Source organism: Catharus ustulatus, chromosome 13, assembly GCF_009819885.2.
Source record: "Catharus ustulatus isolate bCatUst1 chromosome 13, bCatUst1.pri.v2, whole genome shotgun sequence".
Taxonomy (NCBI): Eukaryota; Metazoa; Chordata; class Aves; order Passeriformes; family Turdidae; genus Catharus; species Catharus ustulatus.
The window spans coordinates 12,808,750-12,833,079 of NC_046233.1; the positions used below are offsets into that span (position 1 = coordinate 12,808,750).

General features: G+C 41.8%; 1 protein-coding gene across 23 annotated transcripts in view; it reads right to left on the reverse strand.

The window, feature by feature from the left end:
* Positions 1 to 138: 138 nt before the first annotated feature.
* LOC117002548 (sarcolemma associated protein) overlaps positions 139 to 24,330 on the reverse strand; it is a 92,415-nt gene continuing 68,223 nt past the window's right edge. For 12 of the 23 annotated variants that reach the window (XM_033071800.2, XM_033071793.2, XM_033071797.2 and 9 more), the window contains 2 exons: positions 22,982 to 23,116; positions 16,488 to 18,424 (listed from right to left, as the gene is read on the reverse strand). In XM_033071800.2, the coding sequence (XP_032927691.1) occupies positions 18,335 to 18,424; positions 22,982 to 23,116 (225 nt within the window). In that variant the 3' untranslated portion in view covers positions 16,488 to 18,334. Of the gene's footprint in view, positions 6,682 to 16,487; positions 18,425 to 19,441; positions 19,532 to 22,981; positions 23,117 to 24,330 lie in introns of those variants that run through there. The other 11 variants (XM_033071802.2, XM_033071795.2, XM_033071798.2 and 8 more) reach the window with 2 other exon arrangements.

Consider the following 24,330-nt stretch of genomic DNA (forward strand, 5'->3'; position numbering starts at 1 on the left):
ACAGTCTGTATTTAACATTGTATCATCATGTGGAAAACACCTAATAATTCCAGGGAGGCAGAGACCTGCAACCAGAGCCTTGGGGAATGGGACAACCACCGCAGTTGGGGACTGGGGGTCCAGTTACCACACAGCTACTTTACTCCATCCTTTGTCTTTATTTTATATTTGTATTTCTTCAATATAATAGAATACAACTTATTTTACATAATGTATACAAACTATATCACAGTGCTTTACAGAGCAAAGCATGAATTACATGGTGAAATCTGGGAGAAAATTGGTAATGTCCTCTGCTTTGGCAAGCCCCTTCTTTTCTCCCTATTCCAGACCTCCCAGGATACCCTCAATCTAGTGGGAAGCTCCCACCTGACTAATGACTGGCCCCAGGGCGAATTTGGCTCATCACCAGTGTGCTCTCCTCTCTCCAGAGCCCTGGCAGGGCTGGTATCCCAAACAGTTGTCACATTAAACCCCCTTGTTCTTATCTCCTGTTTCTCACAAGATGAGCAGCAGCTCTTTCTTTTAAGCAACATAATTACTCTCAAAGTAATTACTGGAAACTGAGGGAAACCCCCATCATTCTTTTCTCCCAGGATGAGCTGTTTTTTCCAGAACACATGGATGGCCCCAGATAAACCACTGGGTTTGGCAATGTTGTTTGCTGCATCTATGAAAGCAGTAAATCCATCACAACTCCACAGTACCAGAGCCAGCGTGGGATGCAGACCTGGCTCCTCCCACAGTCTCTTTGTAGCTGCTTTATGAACACAGCAAGGAAAAAGCACTCACAACCATCATTCACTGTATTACAGGATACTGTAAATTACACTGGATTGATGGCTGCCAGGTGTCTGAGACCTAGGAATGAGAGTACTCCCAATGGGAAATGGGAAGTCGTGGAAGCTGGGAGAGAGTGGGATTGTGGGCAACAGGAGCTGAGGGTCACACACACAACAGAGAAATGGCAAGGACAGACAGAGGGAGACTGACCTGAATGCCAGATGGAAAGTTTTCAGAGGGATCCCCGAAGTGATCCCTGTAGGAATCCTGAACACACCACACACCTCTGTGAATACACACACATAGCAACAGAAGGAAGGTGCTGGCTATGGCTTCCCTCAGGGCCTGAGCTACTGCAGAACATCACATTGTGAAACAGGGCACTGTTTTAACACATACTTTTAATGAGTAATAAGAATAATAAACCACCCATTTTCCATTCTCTAATCTAATGGAATAAATGTAGAAATTCCCAGCATTTGTACAACAATGTCATGTCCAGAATGATCAGGATCCCTTTCTGCAACAGTAAAATGGAACACACCCATGGAGAGCTGATGACAATGGGCAGAAAAAGAGCAAAGGCAGACACGTAGGAGTAAGTTTTCCTACAACACTTAAAATAGAAACATAGGTCAAATATACATTTGATGAGTAGGAAAAAGTGAACAAGAAACCAAAGTTTTCCTAACTTCAGAGTCCACTTCCTCTCCTAATCCCTTTAATACCAGAGCCACATCAATGAATCAGAATTTGACCTAAAAGCTTTGCAGCAGGAGAATTAGCCAAATGCTTGAATTAAATATTGCTTATAAAAATCTATTTCCTTAACAGCAAATTTTCCAACTGGGAAAAGAGTTTGAGGCCCACGTGCTTTCTAAGTTTGGAGAATTAGACACGTCTCTCTTAAATCCCATCCCTCATAATGTGGAAAAGATACAGCTTTACACATCAAATTATTTTCCAGGAGAAACTCGGCAGGATATTTACTTAAGCAGGAGGATTTTCTACATCTAAATGATTCTTGAACAACCTCTCCGTTTCTGAGCACACATCCTGTAGTCACTGAAACCACTTTGAGTATGACGGGACTCTGCTTGCCCTGGTGGCTGTTTGGCATTCCAGGATTTCCCCCTGACCAGGAGCTCGTGCATCTGCTGGGGCTGTCCTGGGCCCAGTGGCCAAAGGACAAACCCACCTTGGCTTGACTGCAAGGTCAAGTGCTACCGTGAGGTCACTCCAGCAGAAAAAAGAAATATCTCAGACTCTGCCCACATAACTGCACTTTTCAAGAAAGTCCCAGTAGAACCAGGCCAAAAAAACTCCATGTCCCTCTCAATTTTATAATGCCTTGATATGATGTAGTTCTAATCTCTGGAGCAGAGCAGCCATGGCTTGTGGAGCACACACGAATGAATCCTGTGCAATGGCCTCGCTTACTAAATAAACACACTGGCACAGGCAGGGGAACCACAGCCTACAAAGCTTTCCAGAAGTGAGTAAGACTTAGGGGATAGGACTGGGTCCTACCTGACTAACTTTGATTAAATCACTGGAGGGACACAAGCTTTTATCTCTACTCATCAAGTTTAGGCATGATGCACAAGTGAAAAAGATGGGAACTGTAATCTCAAACAGTAAAATAACAAAATGTTTATTAAATGAGTACTGAATGGTCCATGTGAAGCTTCTTTTCCAGAGAAGGATATGACTATGATTAAAAAACATTTAAAGCCTAAATAGGACTTTGGTTACTATGCTAAGGTCCTATTTTTATAGTGCATCAATCATCACTCTTGGCTCAGCTTTGAGCTGCAGCCATTTTTCAGACTATGGAAAGGAAGTTGTATCTTCCCAAGCAAGTGGAAGACCATCAGATTTAACTAACGATGGAAGCTTTGCCTGTGGGAAATATAATTCAAGTTTCCAAACTGGTGGCACAACTGGAATATCTAAGTAATGGTGTGAGTGTTTTCTTGGACTAGCTTTAAGATTACTACATAAAAGGAAACACTTTGATGTTCTGGCAAAAATCGGAACTGGTGGTTTTATATCCTGCTGGGCCTTTCAGAAGCCATGGGCATAGATTTAGAACAGCAATTAGGTCAAGCTTTTCTGTTGTTCCCAAGAAATGTAAAAACATTTTTTGAGAATTCTTCCTTAACAAGAGAGAAAGAGGAGGCAGCTCTCCCTGCATCACTCTTGGCTTTGTGTGCTCTGGGTCCCACTCCTACACACAGGCACACAGCAAACCTGGGGACTGGCAGCGAGCCCCTCGCTGGGTCTGTGCACACACACACAGACTCCTCCTGCCTCTCCTCACCCTGCCGTGCTCCAGCCACGGGAATGTGTCCTGGGAGCTTCTCTGGACTTCTGTCTGGGCCTCATGTTCTTGCCATGGTTCCAGGCAAGATGACAACACAGACCTTCCCAAACTCCCCCAGCACTGAAGGCACTCTATTCAACACTTTTCCTGCACACAAGATTCCTGCTTGCCATATCCCACTCCCTCCACAGAGGGGTTAAGACACATACAGCAAACTTCATCCACAAGTTATTTTGGTGAGTGAACAAGAGCCAGAGGGCAAGACACAATAAAAAGGGGCAAAATACCAAAAATCCAGCATGGCACCAGTTACCTTAGATTAGTCTTTTTGCTTTACTTCCCTTGCTTTAATTGGATCAGTATTTTTTAATGAAATATTTATCATGTCTTACCAATGAAAACACTACTCATTTTTTTGCAGCAAAGTAAGTGGCACCACAAAGCATAATTTCCTAGGATCTCATGCCCATGGCATGCTAAATCTCACTGATTCCTGTTCTAGGTGTGCAAACAGAGAAGGACACAGAAGATCCTAATAAATATCCACAAAACAGCTGTTCCTCAGAAAGTGCTATAAGTAGATATATGGAGCACTGAGATAGTCTGGCAAAAATAAATTGTATCCTAAGGCAGTGATGCTTCAAACATGTGCTGAAACCCATAAAAATAAGTTAAAGACTGTGTTGACAGACAGGATGAAGGAAAAATCTGTTTCTGGGATTAGTAGCTACAAAAGGTCTTCCAGATCCTGGAGTAATCATAGGATGAAATTTCCAGATGGCTCACCAGGATCTTAGTAAGACCAGGGAAGAAACACACATCCCTAAAGTTACCAGGCACAGCAAATCTTCTGGATAAATGGTATCTCAAGGATACTCCTGAGAATCGTCACAGGATGGTGGCACCCAAAATCTTCTCCAAAAGAAGATCAGCTTCTCCAAAACTGGTCCAAATCTCCTCACCTTCCTGGAAGCAGAGGAGTGAAAGCTGCTTCCTGCCCTGCATGTCAGCCAGGACACCAGCCCTTAGCCCTGGGCAGACCCACACCAGGGAGGGGCACACTGAGGACCTGTTTGGGGCACTGCTGTGATTTGGCCCCAGTGAGGAGCTGGTGCCTGTTTGTGAGATGCCCCAAACCATCTCACTTCTGCCCTGACACCAGCTGGGACCACCTGCTTTTATAAAGCTGTGGTTTTGAGAGGAGGGTGAAGACACTTGGTAAGCTCAGAACAAAGCACAAAGTGCCATCAGGGAGTTACCCCTCCCACAGGGAGCTGGGAAGATAGAACACCTTCAGATGTGATCTTCCTCAGGTTTAGGTGTGACACTCAGGCATCAGAGGAAGTGAAACCTGGCAGGAGCCACAAAAAGCAAGTTGGTGACTCCCCCACAGCAGCTCAGCAGCACTGGAGCCTCTCCCAGAGCCAGCCCAGGCTCCAGGAGTGCTCCCTCCACTCCAGCCTGGCAGCACTGCCAGGGGCAACAGCAAAAGGCAAATACCAGATGGGAGAATCAGGAATCTGACCCAAAGGTTTGCTGAGCCAGCCCTGGCTTAAAGCCAAGGAAAACTGGCACTAGCTACTTCACAAGGAAGGTTGGGGAAATGCTGTTCTGCCCCTGGTATAATTCAACATTTGCCTTCATTCACAGAGGAAACAATTCAGAGAGGACAGAGGTTCTCCAGTTTAGGACATGACTGGAGCACAGTGGGCCATGGCACCTCCCAATGGCCAAGAGCACTTAACCCCAGCCTGTGCCCAGGCATAAGGCCAAGTTTGAAAGCAAATTCACTGGAAACAATGACTAATGCTTGCTAAACACTTACTAATTTTTAAACAAACAAAGCAAGCAAGCAAGCAAGCAACCCAAAGAACTTTCAGCCTTCTGTCCCTGCCTGACCAGCACAGATGGAGTCACTTCCTGACAGCAAGAAGAGGCACAGAGACATGTCCCTGCAGCAAGGCAGGTGCTAGGAAATGGGGAGTTCTTGTCTACTTTGCTCATGGTAATTCACTATAGGAGCAATTCTTTTCAGTAAATATGGCATAGAAAATCCAGGTGAGGAGAAACCAGGGATTTCTCTCTCCAGCAGGCAGGTCCATGTGCTGCTGCATGTGTGCAGCTGGCACAGAGGTGGAGCCTGCTAATGTGCAACCATCCCCTTTGGAGAGAGTGACTTCCCATTCAGGTACAAAACAGATGCAGGAACCCAGCCTGGCCAGTGCTCTTGGCTGCTCACAGGATGTCTTTAAGGGCTGAATGAGAAGCTGTAGAGCAGATGTTCACCCTTGGCAGAGACTCAGCCATACTGTGGTGTATGGTTTTGCTTTCTCAGCTCTGGCCAGAAAGGATGCACATTTCCTCCACACTGTGTGGTGGAGAAGAGACTGAACCTGGCTGTGGTGGTATTTTCTAACAGACATCAGCAAAGCTCCCAGTAGGAAACAGAGTGCTTTACTGGCAGTTCAGCAATGCCCTGAACACCATGCCCTGGATGACTAACACTAAATTCTGGGAACAAGGCAGCCTTTACCATCACTGGATGGGTCAGGCATCACTTACAAAAGGCTTTTGGAGGAGTGCAAAAGCAGATTGCTGGAGAAAGCTGAAAGGGGACAAAAAAGCCAGCTCTGCTGCTCTTCCCACTCCCCAGCAGGCTGCAAGCACCAATCTTCAAACAGTTTAAAAGGAAAAAAAAAGTTGATTGATTTTTGCTAATACATTACAATTTGAACTGGAGTAAAGTCAGATTCACAGAACTTATCTGACTCAGGATACAGCACCTTTCTTAAATATACACACTTGAAGATGAATCACACTTGTCTCATAAGGACACTTCCTAAAATTTGCTCTCGTGTAACTGTTTAGGGCTCCCGTTCTGCAACAGAAGATGATGTCACTTTATGTTTACATAAATAAAGGCTGTGATGCTCAGATCAGATCTAGGAAACCAGTCTCTTTCCTTTTAAAGTTATTAACCACGTCTACTTTCTTACAAGGTTGAGGAGTATAAGAACTGGCCAGGGCATAAATAGAAGCACAGACAAAAAAAATGTGCAGAAGTGACCCAAATCACATACTTGACACCGATTTCTTTTGTTCTTAAAAAACTGGCCATGTTAAAAGTGATGTAGCGCTCATTGTTCTCACTCTGTCCACAGTAGGGAGATTAAACTTCTGCACAGGACAGTTGCAACTGAAAAATATTGCCATTACACTGAGCACAAATAGCTTTTTCTTGAACATTGAGCATGCACGTGGCCTCCCCTCTCCCCCCAGCTTACATTTTATGAGATTTTTGACAGTCAGAGAAAACTCTCCTTCCATATGTTCAGGATGTTAAGATTTCAACCTCCTTGCAGCAGAAAATAAAGTCATCTTCTTTGTAATGCCACAGCACTGAGCACACACAGAGCACTGAAACAGTAACGCATGAACTGATCTCTGCCATTGCGGAAAACTGCAGGGATCCGGAGCAGGTCTTGTTCCTGTCATGTCTGCAGATGCTCTGTTAAGGACTCCAGGGACATAGAGCAATTACTAGGGTTTGTTTCTGCTTTCCAGGAGCAGTTCTGTTTAGGAGAGAATAGAAAGGGATTATTTTTACCTTATAGCTTGGACTTACAGGGTGTGAACTGAATTTTTCTTCCCACAGAGACATCATGTAACAACTCTTCCAATGCCCTGTAATGGGGCTGTTCCTTCTCAGCAGTGCCCAAAAGCCCAAGGGCTAATGAGGGTGACGGGCAGGGCCCAATTAGCAGCACAGGCATAGGGACAGTTGCATTTAGGCCACACACTGAGTCAAAAAGGTTTTTTTCCTTTTGCTTTGGGGGCTTTGTTGGTTTGTGGTTTTTTTTTTTTTTTTGCTTTGAGTCTAGAAAGTTGACATCTGCTTCTGGTAAAATTAACAAACTATTTTATTTGTCTGTAAATGTAAATTGAAACAGTACTCAGAACTGCATTGTCTGGGTCTGCAGGATTGAAGGAAGTATTGATGAAGCATTTTCTACTGGCATGTGTATAGAGAAAAAAACATTCAAGTGAAGATAATTTTTTCCATATATATTATGTACATTATTATATACAAGTGAGAATTAGACAAAACAAAACTAGAACAAAGATTCTTTTAAGTTTTAAAAGGATCTTTGTCTCTCAGCCATAGGGATGGCTCAAGCCAAGCTCTGTGGATGAGGCAACACATGAGGCAACAGATGCATCAAAGGCATGTCACTCCTAGTACACAGTTCAGCCAAGGCAGGACTGACCACGCAGGGACTGGCACCAACACCACTCTTGCTACAGCAGAACACATGTTCCCAGCTCTTACCTTCTCCTGATGCAGCCAGGCTCAGGTGCACCCTCCACTGTGCCCTGCACAAGTCCTGGCTCTTGGGCCAGCAGAGCTGCTTTCACCAGGGGCTCTGCCCACCCTGCAGGGGCACTGTGCCCCCATGGTAGCTGCATTCTGCAACGTGATCTTCACCAAATCCTATCCCACCACGTTTCCAGCAGCTGTGACTGCCCAAGGACTTTGCTTCATGGACACCTTAGTGACCAGAAGGGCTTCTCCAGTTCAAATCCTCTGGTAGCTATGTTATTGTTCACCTGCTTAATGCTGCAAATACAGCTCCAGGTCACCTCCCTGCTGCAAAAAGCAGGAGAAATCTTCTGCATTCAGGGCAAGGGAAGCCCATAGACCTGGCTCTGATGTGGTGGTGAAGGTGCTGGCCCTGCAGGGGTGACAGGAAGCCTCAGGTCACAGCAGACCCACGGGTCAATGCCAGGAAGGGGATAAGAATGGAGCAGGCTTCCCAGGAGGTTCAGGCACAGGGCAGGAAGGCAGATATTGCCTGTGAGGCCCCTCTCTTGCACAGTGCATTAACATTAACAGCACCTTCCCTCTCACTGCTCCCAGGATCACACAGGGCAGCTCCCCCTGCCCTGGCAGCAGCTGGGGCTCTCCACCACCACGCTGGCTCAGGGAGGCAGGCAGCACACAGCAGAGGATGGGATGCTCTTTCAAGGCTGGAAGAGTAGAGTACTTTTTCCCTCTGTGGTAAAACCCAGGAACATCCTTCCCAGACCCATTTGACCCTTTCCTTCCTGATGTGCCCCCTATCCCATGCCTCTCCCTTCCTTGTGGGAACATTCCCCAAAACTCGCTGTTTTCTCCTTATTTCCTTCCTCTCAAGACACCTGGAATTTCCTCCTGCAGGCTCCTGCCACCCCTCATGGTGATTCAGGCCAGGTCAGGCTTCCCAGGCCACAGGTTTATTGTCCAGGAAACCAAAACAACCAAACATCCAGCATGGGGCTGCTGGGGCAACATGCTCGGAGACAGCACAGCTACCAGGGCCTTTATGTACTGAGAATGACAAATAATTTATTTCAGCAAAACTACCCTGACATATTTGAGGAAAAACAGAAGCAGCAACTATCAGCCAGGACACCCCCAAGAAGGCTGTAGGGGAAGTATTTTCCACCACAAAACATGTTTTGAAATGTGATTTGACATCTCAAGCTGTTAGTAGAAGCTCCGTGCTTAAACAAGTCAGTTTTGTAATGCAGCACAGAAACAAAAGAAAAAAATCCTCGCCAGCTTCAACGCCAGTTTAAAAGTCATTAGGAGGCAGCCAACATATTTGGGGAAGATTTTTAAACTCCCTCTTTCAAACTAAGATGCCTCCGCAGAGACCTGTGCACACAGTACACATCACAAATTGCAACTCCAGCCTCACCCTTCTAATGCACTGAATTTCAAAAGCTTAAAATACCCTCATCTAAATCTCTATCCCATTAAAACTGCATTGAGAAGCACAAAGCTTCATCCCACTAAAAGAGGATGTATAGATAAGTGAAGTTTCACATTCTGCTACACCAGCTTGTTTCTGCTGCATGATCATTAGATTCAGGAAAGCATGCAAACACAGTTTTGCTGGTCCATTGAATGTGCACTGTAAAACAGAAGTTGGATAAATACCTTTAATCACAGAGTATTCTGAGTTGGAAGGGACCCACAAGGGTCATTGAGTCCAACTCCTGAATGACCCATATAGGGATCAAACCCAGAACCCTGGTGTAACCAGCACCTGCTCTGACCAGCTGAGCTGATCTGTCCCAGAATCATTGCACAGTTTGGACTGAAAGGGACCTTAAAGAACATTTAATTTCAATCCCGTGCCATGGGCAGGGACACCTGCCATTAGACCAGGTTGCTCAAAGCCCCATCCAGCCTGGCCTCGAACACTTCCAGGGATGGGACATCCCAGTTTCTCTGGAAGGGCCAGAGCCTTACCACCCTCACAGGGAAGAATTTATTCCCAATATCCAACCTAAATCCACCTGTTAACAGATGGACTCCAGCTGAAAGGCAACCCCACAAGGCAGACCACAGCACACTGAGATGCAAGAGCCAGACCCTGATGGGCATTCACAGCCTCCCCAGATGGGTACTGCCAGCTGTTGGTTCAGCTCTCTCCCCCTCTGCACACTGCAGACACTGGAACCCACATCACAGCAAACCACAAACACAGGGCTCAGCCTGAGCTGCCTTTGGACAGGTGAGATACCTGCATGCACGACTTGGGCAGCCACAGGTTGTGAAAGCACTGGCCCCTCTCACCCTTCAAGGGGCATGTTTTTATGGCTTTTCAGCTTTCATTAGTGAGAAGCAGGAAGAGTGAAGTGGTGTCCCCAGGCAGTGTTAACAGGATGTGACTGCCCTGAGTCATCATCCTCTTTCTCCTGAAGCGCAGATGGCTGCTCACACCTGGATCACAAACACCTATGGCCACACTCATCAGGACAAACCCACTGCTTCCCAAGTTTGCACTTCAGAGGCTGCAGGAAGCAACCTTCACATTACACAGAACTTTATCTTTTCAGAGTATCTTCAAAACCAAAAGGACTGAAGAACTCCAAAATGTGCTCAAAATCTAAAGAATAATACAGCAATTTTCTGATTAAGTGTCTGAGCTAGCAGGGTCACACTGAGGTCTTACTTAAGTCCAAGAAATTAAAATATTAAGACACACAGCTGCAGAATATGACTAAATATGCAATTATTGTTCTCTATTTTACAATTGAAAACTCACCATGTTTGAATAGTCTCCAGTGAAATGTATTTCATGGGAACTGGAAACAATTTGCATTAAATGAACCAAATGAACACCACTGTTGAGTCCACGTGCACATCAGCAGAACTGAGGCGCTCAGCTGAGAATTATCTCTGCCAGTACTGTGGTTCTTCTTCCATCCTGACAAACTTTACAACAAAGGGTTCCCTGACACATTTCCCTGCCCATTTAAGGTAGTCATTCAGTAGCAGGGACATTTCACAGACTCACATTCCAAGCAGATGCAACATCCTACACATCTGACAAAGCAATTCCTTTCTCACCAAAGAAACATCTCAGAAGTGCTCATTCAGATGGAATTATTCCAGTATTTGTTTTTCAATTACTGGAAGAAACATCAGTGTGGGGTAAATAATTTTTTACCACTCTCTAGATTTCAAATGAGATACACCCAACACATTTTTTGGTATTTGTCTGCTAAGCATCCTTCTTAACAGGGATATAGATGTGCTAAGGTACACCCTCAGTCACTGCAAAGGCAATCATGTAAAATAATAATAGGGGAGCTTGTTAATAATTTATTTTTGGCTAGGACATAATTCTTCTAAAGAAGAATTGCAGTTCAGAGAAGTCTGCAGGGGAAGGATGTCCTATTGCTGCAACACGTAGCACAGCACACCAACACCTGGCCAACCCAAGGCTGGAAGTGCAATTAAAAAATGACTCTGAGGTTGCTGCGGGCTGTGTCTTTGCTTATGTGCCACTGCAATAATTACGAAGTGGGGAAAAAAAAGAGCAATAAATGTCTCTTACAATGGCCAGCTACATTTGGATTCCTGTCAGGTTCTGCAACAGAAAAACTGCCAGCCAGCTGTGCCTGCTACACTTACAACAGAAACACCAAATGCCTTGAATATCACACCTACTGAGCCTGGAATATTGACACTGAACCTTTAAAAACGAGCAGACTTTATCACCACCTTTAGCTGCAGCATTACTCAGAAATAAACTCATTTAGGGTTTAAGGAAGAGCACTCTGTACTGGTGTTGGGAGACAGGAGCTCAAGACAAATTTGTAACACACTAAGTGCTACCAGCAATGTCCCATGAACAGCAGCAGATCTATTTATCACGTTTTTAGATTCCCCCCACAACCATCTACTGCATCTGGAAGAATGTTTTAATGCTAACCCTTTCACTTTTTAAATTGAAAAACAGAAGAGACAAGTTACCTGGGTCTTACACCAGGACTTACTGCTGGCCTGGAGTGAATCCATGTATACTTAAGCTGCACCCTGGGGTGGGTCCAAACCACACAGTCTCCAAACAAGGAGGAGACTCTCCTTCCTCAAACTCGCTGAAAACTATGTGAGTGACTCATTGAATGTCCTTCTCTTGAGTCAGCACTGAAACAGAGCTCCAGAATTCTCTCTGATTTACAGTGGAGATAAAAGACTGTAGGAGTGTTGGTTGTCTTAAAGGACAGTCAGTGACTGATGCCCTGAGGATGTCTCACCACTAAACCCATTACACACACCGAGCCTGCATTCCTACCCCGTGCTCCAGCCCTTCTCTCCCTGGGTTCAGACCTGTTGGAGCCCAGCTTTACCACGTCACACAGAGGAGGGAAGGTCATGTGGCTGCTAATCCCATTGGTACAAGTAAGCAGGTAAATGGATTCCAACTTTGAAATCAGTTTAATCAATTCATTAATTAGTAACTTGTCTTCTATCGTAGTAAAGAGTGTAGCAGGTTCAGAAGTTGTGGAGTGTTGAAATTTGGAGTTAGGCTGAAGGAAAGACTATGTACAATACAAATCAGCTTTCTGTTGTGATGTAAATTTATTCTCATAATTTTTACCATTTATTCATCCCAAAAGACATATTGCATATTTGGAACATTTTTAAAGTATGAGCCACTGTATTCAAGACAAGAAGTAGTTTTGTCACATCAAAACTGATGACATACCCAATAAAATTATTTTCCAGAGCAAGAACTCCTTACAAGAAATATAAATAGAATATAAACTTCATAAATGATCTAGCATGAAAAGATTAAAATAGCAAATTCATTCCATACTGAAGGCAATACTTTACCATAGTGTGTGCAGGGTGTTTCTAAAAAAAAAAAAAAAAAAAAAATATCCATGTCCCAACAATGGGTACTGAAATAAATACAGGTAAGCTTTTGGTTACATTTTATTCCAGTAGAACAGAATGAATTGATTACTTCAGTCCTTTGTCTCAATTTACTGACTAATATGATCAGGTAATAAAACATTGCTTTTAGTTTAACCCAGGCTTTGGATTGTTCATCAGAATGATGAAGGGATGACACACTTTGGCAGCACATCAGCATTTTCAATATCACACCTGACATAACACAGAAATTACCTCTCCCTGCCAACATCTCCATTCCCACAGCTGAGAACCACTTACCCAAGAATCTCAATTACATCCCCACTCTCTCTCATGGCTGCTAAACACCAGTGACCACGTCCTGGTCCACCACATGCAAGCGCAATCCCAGAACAGCACGGACACACATCCACATCCCTCGGTGCTGAGACACAACCAGCTCTGGGAATGATGCTCACTGAGCACACTGAGAAATCCAGTCAAGTGAACAACCTCCAATTTGAAATGCTTGGAGAGGGAAGTGGCAGTAATGTGCAAACAACATGATAGGGCTGAGGGAAGAGAGTGAAATGTCTGATCCTCAGAAAGGACTGGCTTTGCTCCACTCTAAGATGCAAGCAAATCATAGAACAATCTATGGGAAGCGGTCAGCAAAAAATTCAAGAATGTAGAATAATTAGTACCGTCAAAGTATTTAGAAAATAAAATTCCCCTTTTCAAAGTTTCTTAAAAATGGGTTCTATTAGTGTTATTAAACCAAGACTTCCCTAAATCATGACATTCCAATAAAAGTGATGGTTACTCAACTATCACTGTTAACTAATAATGCAGGTTACAGAACAGCTGTCAGTTTGTAAAAACTAAGTGAAAGAATTATTCTATGAATATTTTCCCTATTGTGCTTTAGGGATCAGTTTTTCTCTCACTACTGTTCAAAAGTGTGTGATCAATAGTCTAGAATAAAGCTTCAGGATCATCCCTATAAAACCTGAAGAGAAAAAACCCCTTCAGTGCTGTGCTGAACAGTCATGGGACCAGGCTGCTGCTTGGACCTGCCGCCTACAGTGGTTTTTACCAAACAATATTGCAAATTCAGATACCACAGGGTGCACCTCATACTGGGGTGATGTGAGGAGTACAGTGATTTGATTGACAAAGTTAAAATCTAGAAGCTAGAAGTCAGTGAATCCCCCTAAAATAGATAATCAAACAAGAATACCAGAGCAGGATATAAAGCTTGTTGTCTATTCATATGATCCTAAGATCATATGAATGTAATGTAATAACTGTAAGGACATATTCTATTCTGGCATCTACTCTTCAAAAGAGAACATTAGGAAAATTAAAAATTGTTTAAAAAGCTGACAACAAAAACGAGAGGGATGAAGAAAAATTCAATCCATTCATATAAAGTAGGATTGGAAGGTATGATCATGCTATGTCAAATCCCTGGATCACAACAACATTTGCAGCAGAACAATCTCCATGAGAGATGTACTGGAGTTCAATTTTTGGAAGCCAAAATAAGATGAACTCGGACACAGGGTTGGGGATTGGTTTGGGGTTTTTTTTTGAGGGAACAGGAGTTGCTCATGTATATTACCTACAGAGGTGACAGATATTTTATCTGAAGTTCTTAAAGCAAGAAATATTTTTTCTAACAAATGCTGAACTTCTTGACATTCTCCTGTTGCTGAAATCACACAGAAGTTTTATGACTGTGATATCCAGATTAGTGATGAGTCCCCTTACCTTTACAAATGGGAACTTGAGCCTGTAATGTCCCTTCCCATCAAAACCTGTGTTTCAATTGCTGATTTACCTTCCACTGCTGGGAGTCAGACACTGGTTTAAGCAAGAATGGCTGCAGCCCCTCTCTTCCAGGCAGAAGAACTTGGCTCTGTTGGACAAACCTCTGCTCACTTTCAACAACTTGGTACACAGTAAAAACCCAGGAAAGCCAGAAAAGAATCCCCTATACTGCAGCCCAATTCCCCACCAGAGAAAAAAGAGGAATTCTGTATTCATAAGCATGTGCAAAGAGGGACTGGGATGAGCAAATCAGCTGGATGTGGGGAATTCAATGCAGCTGTTTGCAGGAAGCAATCATCCCTTCAAACAGACCCAGAGGTATATGCAAGAGAGAAGGAAAGAATATGGCTTCTAATTCTGTTATATGATCAGTTCCTATTATTAATGGAGACTCAAAATTTTGAGACAGTTGCTAACGAAACACTAATGATGGATGAACAGCCAGAGGGGAGAAAAAGGCCCCTGGTGAAACCTGGCCAGCCCCACTCGCAGAGCCAGTGCAAAGGACAGTGGCTTCCCAAAAGCCATAGTGGTGACCTGGTGTTTTAAAGCACTCAGATGCTGCTGGTGGAATGAATTTGGCAGTGGATTTGTCACGGAAAAAAGATTCAAGCTGAAGAAATGATTCTTGCAAGTGGCAGAACCCTATGGATTAAGGCAGGAGACATTCAAAATCTTACATAAAGCACACAGAAAACTGGAACAAGTAACATACTTCAGAAGACTTGGTTAGAAAAATAACTTAGGGATATACCCCAAAAATACATGCACAGGTGATTGATTACCTTTGCTTCAGCTATCAGTCATCTGATACTAATTCTCACTGTTTTATGAGAACTTTTGCAATATATTGTGCAGGCTCATAATTCTCCATTTAGCACCAAAAAATCCAGACATTCTGCAAAAAGGATGAGGCAAAGACTCTGGAAGAACGCATTTAATTCAGCTATAAGGAACAGGAAAATCACACTGTATTTTTCACATATTTATGTTTTTAAATAAAAGGCCTGCTATTGTAGTCCTCACATATGTAAATTCTTTTAGAATTTAAAGAAGATGCCGCACTCAAGACATCAGGACAAATCTGAAAAAGTGTTCAGATATGCTAAGGTTTATACTAAATCTTCCAAATTGAACTAGCAATTGATAAAACTACTCTCTGACCAACTTTGCTACTATGAGGAACCTTTTTCAAACCTCAAACTTCAGTGCAAGCTCAGAGCACTTGTTTTACAAGTGGAGCATCTCACACATGTGAAAAGCTGCTTGATGTAGTAACTCCAAGGCTTAGCTAATGAAGTCTGACAAGAGAAAGAACCTAAACATGAATGCAAAAGAGCACACATATTTACCATTAAAAAAAAAGCAATAAAACCCAGAAAGATTTGTGCAAGGAGTCCTTACAAAATAACTCCACTTGGTGTTTTAGTATAAAAGCACTGAAGAACAGCAGCCTCCCAGTTACCCAACCCTTCTCCAAAGGATTCTCACAACAGAAGAGTGAACTGTGCATTTTAGCTCATTCCTCATCATTTTGAGCATGCAAATGTCAAGAACCCCTGGAAAAGGCACTGTATTGGGGAACCACAGGTATACTTGTAAGCACAAACCCCCATGCAATGTGTACTATGCACCTGTGCGTATAAATATGGGTACATGCACGTAATGAAATTAGAAATGTTTCCCCTTTAATATGGCCATGTTGGGCCTCAAACTGCAGCTCTCTGATGCCCTAAAGATTTCTGAAAACAGAACATTTGTCTTTAATACAAGGGCAAAATTAAGCCCCGGGCAGAACTGGTGTGGTGCAGGGTTCCCCAGCTGCCCCCCCAGCAGGGAGGGACCCCCAGCCCCACCAGGCTCCATCTCCTGCTACCACCTCCACAGCTACCAGCAGGGAGGAGGGAAGGGAACCCACTGCAAAGGAAACAGTAGCTGAAAGAGGGACGAACAGGGAGTTTGAGAGGCTGGAAGGTGAGGAGGCAGCATCAGGTTCCCTTCCCCCAGCAGGGCTCTCCTCTATTGCCCAGGATCTGCAGGCACTGCTCCTCCATCTCACCATCCCTGCCATGGGCACATCCACCCTGCAGCTTGGAACACCTTCTCCTCCTCCATGGCAATGTGCTTCCATGACTCTCTCCTACCCCACTTTCTTCTGAAAATCATACAGAGGGACCAGCTAGACCAAAACTTAAAACCAACACAAATATGAAATAAAAGGTAAAAAAAGTCTTTTGTTCTTACTGGACATGCTGCAGACATTGTGCCTAGTAACTGTGGCAATATCTAGTGCAAAAGAAACTTAGCATGAATCTCTTGTTTTCAAATGACATTCAACTCAAACATGCATAGGGAGAGTAAAGTTATTTTATTAAATCATGCACATCACGTGTGTTAGTGCAAATAGTTTAATCTGTACTCCAGAAATTCTATTGTATTTTTATATCTTTACAAAATAGATTTAAAACAATTAATTACTTAAAAAAATGTAATTCTGAAGTTAAGCATTTCAGAACAATATTTGCAATAACCTATATACAAGAGGTACTAAGTACCACTGGCATACGAGTGTTCTGTGGTTGGGTGGCTTCCTGCAACTGAAAAGGATGAAAACGATGAAATGAATGAACTAAATGACAATAGTTACTTTCTACAAGTCACTTGTGGACTATTTTCTCCAACTAATAATCCTCCCATTAGCAAATCCCATGTAACTTGAGATAGAACCTTTAATTAAAGGACAATGACCCTTAAAACCTCACAAAGTAAATTATATACTAAATTTCTATTTAAATATTTAAACTATCTGTCGATTGCCATAACATTCTTTAAAGCCAATTGAATTGCTGAGATTACCTCCCTCTTGAAGTTTCCTGTAGTAGAGCCATTTTACTTTACCATTATTTAACATATTAAGTCTTCAATAAACTTTTTTGACAGAACTGTTGAGCTGAACAAGACAACTACTGTCTACATTTAATTCAGTACTAACTACAGTGATTCCCACCAAAAGTCAGCAAATAGCAATAGTTATAGTACTTAATTAAGGAAAATAAACTTTGTAATGGGGACCACTGCATCATACTTACAGCCATGTGATAAGGAGCCACAAAATGTTACTACCAAATTAAAATCATCTTCACCTGACAATACTTGATCAGGTATGATTCCAATTTGGTAGTATTTTATGTATCTAGATTTTTCTCAGCTGATCACAGACGTACTGTAGCAGTTCTCTTAATAAAGTTACGTCCACAAAAGCTTATTCTAAAGAGCTTCTCCAGCTCAAGTCAGAAAGTATCAAATGACTGAAAAAATAAACTGATACATGTGATACGTGAGAAGGTATTCATACTTTTAAAGAACGTATCTCTTTAAATATATGAAATTTAATAAATTACATTCAAACTAAAGTTAATGTAAGTTGAATCAATGTACTATGTCCATCAAATGACCAGGTACTTGCTCCCAGAAACACCTTAGTTCACTCAAAACACACATGCTTACACTCGCACACGCGCACACTAAATACTTTAGGCTGGTCTTCACCATCAGTATCTCTATCTCATTAAGGCTGGACATGAATTGTGTTTATTCCCAAAACCCATTTATAAAGCAATCCTTATGAAAGATAAATATGCTTCCTTCGAAAGGCGTGGTAAGAGAAGTTTTCTTAAGTCTTGTTCCCAACAGCTCAGTGACTAACAGCAAGTAAAATGATATACTAGTTTAAAAAAAAATAGATCATACTGAAAGGCACTGAGCACACTGCATCTGTTTCCCAAGTATCTGCAAGGTTACTTGGCTTGGATGTCCAAATCAGTATTTTCCTCTTAAAGTCTAGCAATCAGATTCTAAAGTCAGTGTCCACAACCCTAGCCATTATAAATAATTTGGTACCAAGAAGCCTGCTTTAGGCCACCGTTATAGTATCCAGAATCCCAACACACTAATTTAAAACTTGCATGAAGTTGTAAGCAAAAATATTGCTCACAGTATGATGAATCACAATTTTATTCCCTCTTTATAGACAGATACATTTTATACAATTTAAAGCAAATGACCCTACTGCTGTTCTCACGCAGAGCTGTGCTGTATTAAGAGGTAAAAAGGAAGAGAATTAATCTGTTTTCCCTCAGTATATGAATGTTGCCAGCTTCTAAAGGGAGGACGGTGTATGGATTCAACAACAGTTCTCATGGAGAAGCTCTGGTTAGGCCTGGGTACAGCACCACGGCTGTTACAGCAACCAAAGCTGCCATCACAGGCATCCAAGGCCATTGTCTCTGTGTGGAGAGAAAAAAGAAATCAATATCATATTTGCTCTAATTCATACTAATCAGTTTACCTCGTGGTTCCTGCAAGTCCTGAGTACCTGTTGATAGGCATCACTACAAAGTTACCCACGAGCCCTGCTGCAGGCTAGTCCTGGCTTGGAGCACCACAGAAAGCTCGTTCCTCTAGCACAGGCAGCTCCACAGCTCTTGGGGACTGAGGATCGTCTGCAGGACTTTGGGCAGCTCCGTATTTCCAGGTCTGCTACTGCACACACCTCGGAGAAATCTGCCACTGAACATGCCAAGGCTTGAGATGTTTAAAACATCACTCAAGCCAAGTCAAGGCTAGACAGAGGTTTATGCACATCTTTAACTTTTGACCATTTAAATCCAGATCTGTGACTTAGTTTGTAGCAGATCCTAACAACACCATTTTTAACAGACTGTCACAACATTGCATGACAACAATGGCATTTTAAGAGGAGGACACACTGAGAGACAAGAGAAAATGCAAGCTGAGAGTTCAGAATACAAACCAACCACCTATTTCTTGTCTTTTTTTTCCATCTTTCCATCAGCAATAGTGAGAAAAATTAAAGTGTTTAGAGCCAGAGAGGAATTTCTTAGTCCATAGATAGGAACCAAAGCTTGTTGAGTTTTATTATTAGAGGCAAACTCTTCATTTTTCAGTTAATGAAGTAATTAAGTTTTCTTACAAACCCTAGCATTGCAGCATGGTGCAAAAAGCAGCCCATTTGCTAAAGACAAACTGAGACCGAGTTAAAGAGGCACGTTCGAGCACCAGTTAGAACAAAATTAATTGTTAGAATTAAAGAAATCACAGAGATGTTAAATGATTAGTGGATTGCTCAGCTTGTCAGTGTCAACAGAATGGCATATTAAATGAAGGGTTTGCTTCAGGTAAAGAAATACCTGTGAGCATTTCACCATGCACTATTTGATACAGAAATGGCACAAACAGGTGAGAGGGACAAACATACATTGACTGAACAGTAGTGCTTGTACCTTTCGCTACCACAATGGGCCGTAACACCAATACAGGAAAGCCAGGATTAGGCCGATGAATACGGCTGGGACGGGTTGTAATATGGAAGGCTAAAGAAGGGAAGGGATATTAAAAATCACTTTGTGCTATAAATCAATCAGGTAAAGATGATTTAGAGAGGGGAAAATAAGTCAGTAAGTTTTGTTTTAATTGAAATGTATTAAAGACATCTAATACATTACAGCATTATCTAATCTGGTATACAAAGTTAGTACACCATTCTACTCAAATGAACAGGGATGTTTAAAAATAAAGGGAAGTAAGCAGAAAATGTTCCAAGAAACCTCTTGTCACAACTTGGAATTTAGCACTTGAAAACAATATGAATGTTAAAACTGATTTGCCTGTATCTTATTTATAGTTGGTTTTAGTTTTTCTAAGTAAGAGGAAATCCTATTTGGATTTCTTGAGACAGAGTCACAACAAATATTGGATTTTTCAGCTATTTCTTCATTCCTTACTAGTTAGCCTTTTCCATTTTCCATCACCAGCCTCCGGAAAAATCTTTTTCCTCCATTAGTGAATCAATTACAGCTATGTCCACAGGCAAACCCAGCAGTTCAGACATTTCCGTGAGATTGTAACATGACTGTACAATCCACACCCAGCTACTAAAAAGCAGAGAAGCACATTTCTATCAGAGATACCACAAAGCTCAGCATCTCTGCCAGGTCAGCAGCCTTGTGACCAAATGCAATTCCAAAAATTGATCAAATGCTGCAGTTGAGCCAAACCAGCAGCTGGCAGACTGCAGGGTTCATCCAGCTTATGGCCTCCTCAGAACCATCCACACTTTTTCTCAGCTATGTTCTATTCATGGAAGCTACTGCACATTCTCGATGGAACAGCCTCTATCTGTGGTATGTAAAATTAAAAGCAAAAATGGACCCAAATGCTTTTTAAGCTGTCCTTGGAAGACATCTGCTTTCGCTGTATCCTACTCTATATATTTGTGCACACACAAAGACACACAGAGGTTAAGGTCAAGCCATGCCAAATATTTTTAAATCTGTTTGTGCTGAAGCTACCTTGATTTCGTTCAGTCAGATAAATAAACAAATGATAAATTTGTGCTTAACTTTTCTAAAACATTGTGATTAGTAAGTAAAATCTCATCCTGTTATGAATTTGTAGGAATCACTTATTCATAGAACCTCCAATATGGTTCAAAAATATTAGAAGGTATTCTAGTCTTGTTCAATTAATTTTTTTTTCAATCAAGGCAAGTACTTAACAGAAAAATTGTGTAACTATTGAAGACTCTTCCATGCAAGATTATTTTTGTGTCACAGGTGCCACGAATCACAGTGCCACCTTCCCACAGAAAGCCTGTTGGCAGAAATAATCACAGCAGTGTTCAAAAAAGTGCCAGAGATTTAAATCAACCAGAGCAGCTGATGTTCTCAAACCATTCACATCATTAAATCTGTTGTGTAAAGCGCATCAGGAAGTAACCAGTGAGTACAAGCATGCAAACAAGTAGTACACCACACCACTAAGCATTTAAAAAATATAGCACTGCAATCTTTTGTAAAAGTGAAACTTAAATATTAAAACTTAATATTTAAATGATATCCCAAATGGAGTACAGAAGCATTGTCTTTTCTAAGATTTGATGGTTCACTGAACAAGTTAATAGATTTTTTTTGTAAGTTATACACATTCTTGGCAAATGAAACTAATGATAAATATCCGTCACATTCAATGAGATCACCTCCAAATTATTAGATTTCCCCCTCACAAACTTATCAATGTATAATAAATCTCCCTATTGTCAAGGAGCATTTAACTAGGTGCTTCAACAAAACTGTGCATCTTTTATTAGAATATGAGGGTATGCAAACTCAGACACACGTGGGCTGCAAAAAGGAACAAATCCCACAGTGGGAAGTCACTTTCTGTCCTCAGAAATGAAGTAGCAGATAATGATTCCAGCATAAGGGGGCAATGGTACTTGAAAAATTTGACCTTGGAACTCAGCCCAGTATCCATGATGTTTGAAACAATCCCCAAGATGGAAATGTTTTACATTACTGCCTGTGAGTAATGTTTGGTGAGCAGTGAGTTTGCCCTTATATGGAGGATGCTCTTCATCACACCCTGACCTCCGGGTTTCAACTGTCACAATTAACTCCTCTTTTGCAAGAAGATTTTGGCAACTGCTGTGGTTTCTGGTTTCATTTAAATACTCACCTCTAATTGTCCCTAAAACTTCCTTTTAGTTTTCCCACTTTGATCAGGTGTTCCAATTTCCTTGACAATATTTCAACCCTTTACTATTTCTCCTTTTCCACTGATCATTCTGATTCTACGGTTAATGTTTTTAACAGAGCAGAAAATCATACATTCACATTTCTTTATTTAGTGTGATCTCTTCTATTAAAATGGGGTGGAGTTTTAGTCTGGTTGTTTTTGACTTCTGCTTTAAGTAAGTCAAGTAAATCAGGATTATCTGAGCACTGCAGAACAACTCTAAACAAGAATCAGGTTTCAAGAGAATTATGAGATCATATTCCTGAAAATACGGCTGAAAAAAGTGAGAAAGGCTTTGAATTCTTTACATCTTTGACAGCTCCACGATGTTCAAGGTTTATATTCAAGAATTAATTATGGCAAGGATATTCACACAAACTTTAGGCAACCAGCAGTCAGCTGATTTAGAGGATGGGACCTGTAAAACTTCCTTGGTAGTCAGAGAAACAGTTTGCTGAAGTCTGTTACAGAGCATTCATTATCCTCCTGTTTTGTACTGTGCATTACAGGAGCTGCTCACCCTGCACTGGCTACAGAGGCAGCACAGGAAGACAAAACCAGCCCTCTCAGGGTAAGGGACCTAAACCAAGGCTATGACCACCTTATGATGCGTCTGCCACACCCTTAATGTTTGGAAGATTTCAGAATCTCATTAAAATAAAAAGTTGCCTCTAGCTGGGAACTCAGTTCTAATGATACAACCTCACAAATAAACTGAAAACCAGAAAACACTATTTTCATTAGTGAATAGAAAGGACAGTTCAACTGTACTGTTTAAAGCATGAGCCCATGAGAAATAACCATGGTTAAGAAGCATAAGCAAGAGTAAGGAGGGAACAACCATTGTAATAAATACTAATAAAATGAGAGCAGCTTGAAACGGTTTACTTAGTTCATTTGGATACAGGTTTGTCAGCTTTTACCCCTGTATCATTCTTTGAAATCAGAAATTTTTACTTAGTTCTGGTTCACTAGTATTTAAGCCACGTTTCCAAGAGGGCAGGTATCTAAGGACATACTTAAAACTGTCAAGCAACTGTAAATTTAACTTTCATGCGGAATTGTAACAGTGTAATGATCTGCAAATCTGCACAAGCAGGACCAGAATGGAATTTGGCATAATATGGTACACAGCTTTTGTTTTTTTAAAAGTCTCTCCTTTTCTATTTGACTCTTCCATACTCTCTCAATCAACAGGATTGCCAGTGTCATAACATGACTTCCCCACACATTTGGTACAGACTTACATTGTTTCCTTTTTCTTGTAGCAGCTTCAGGTTTTCTTTACATTGTTTGAGCTCTTCAGTCAGTGACTGGTTTTGTTGTTCAGCCACCTCATACTTGGCCTTCAGCTCGGAGAGCACAGTCTGTGTTCTTTCATACTAAAGACAAAGAGAGAACAATCTGTGGACCCCTGGACACCCAGCACATGCTGACATCTGCTTAGCACACAGCTCCCTTGTCTGTCATCTGCCTAGACTAACTTGCTTTGCATCAGTGCACTCTCTTCATAAAAGTAGGGTAGGATTTAGATTTCCATTTTTTCTAAATTTTTTGCCCAGTTTGGCAGGGCTGCGACTACTAAACCCAAGGAATTACAAAGTAAATGTAAAGCCTTAATTAATCTCTCATACCAATTTTTCATGATCATATTGGAAAGGACTGTAAAAACTACAAGGATGAAACAAGAAACTGAGGAACAAGCAGTCCTTTACATTTCAATAGTGGTCTTACATCTAGGTTGCAGTTTACATACCTACACCCCTCTAATAGGTGCAAAATTCAGCACTGTATGAAGTGAATCAAAACCTCTTCCCACACAGCAAACTGAAATGTAAGAGCAAGGTAGGCATTAAAGAAATATTATGCCTTGTTACTGTCATGCCATAATCTCAGTGTGGGTCAAGTACAAACAGTACTGGGTGAACGTGACATGCTCCTACAGCATGGGTAGTTTTTCCTTTTTAAACTCACATTCCATTTTTTCTGTTCCAGCAGTCCTTCTGACTGGGCTTAGGAAGGACAGAGCCAATGACTTTCAGTACTGGCCTTCACCACAAATTTCAAAGATGAGGCATCTTTACAAATACTCATCTGATTACAAAACAGATTAAGACAACTGGGATTTTCAGATTCTGAGAACTGTAAGGAATGTGACACGGATGAATTAACCACAGAGCAAACAAAAGGACTTCAAAAGAAACTAAGAGCAGCGACTGGGGCAACATTCAAAATGCTCATAGGAGGAAGCAAGTAAGTGTTGGAGACTATGGTCTTCTTCCAGACAGCCTTTAGAGGCCAGGCAGATGAAATACATGCCCAGAATGTTGGCTCTTCCTTATGCACTTACAAATCCACTAAGATAAAAGGAGATCTTTGTAAAGAATATGTAGCCCCATTGCCAAATAAAAACGTTCAAATCTAACAGGAAAGATTTGAGTGTACAAAAAAAAAAATTAACTTTGACTCATAACAGCTAAAGAAACTCTGGACTATGATGTTCAGAAAGATTCTGAATCATGATTTACCTGTCTGAACATTTTGGAAGTAACTTCACTACAGTAGTGCACCTAAGTAAAGTTTAGGAAGTTCTCAA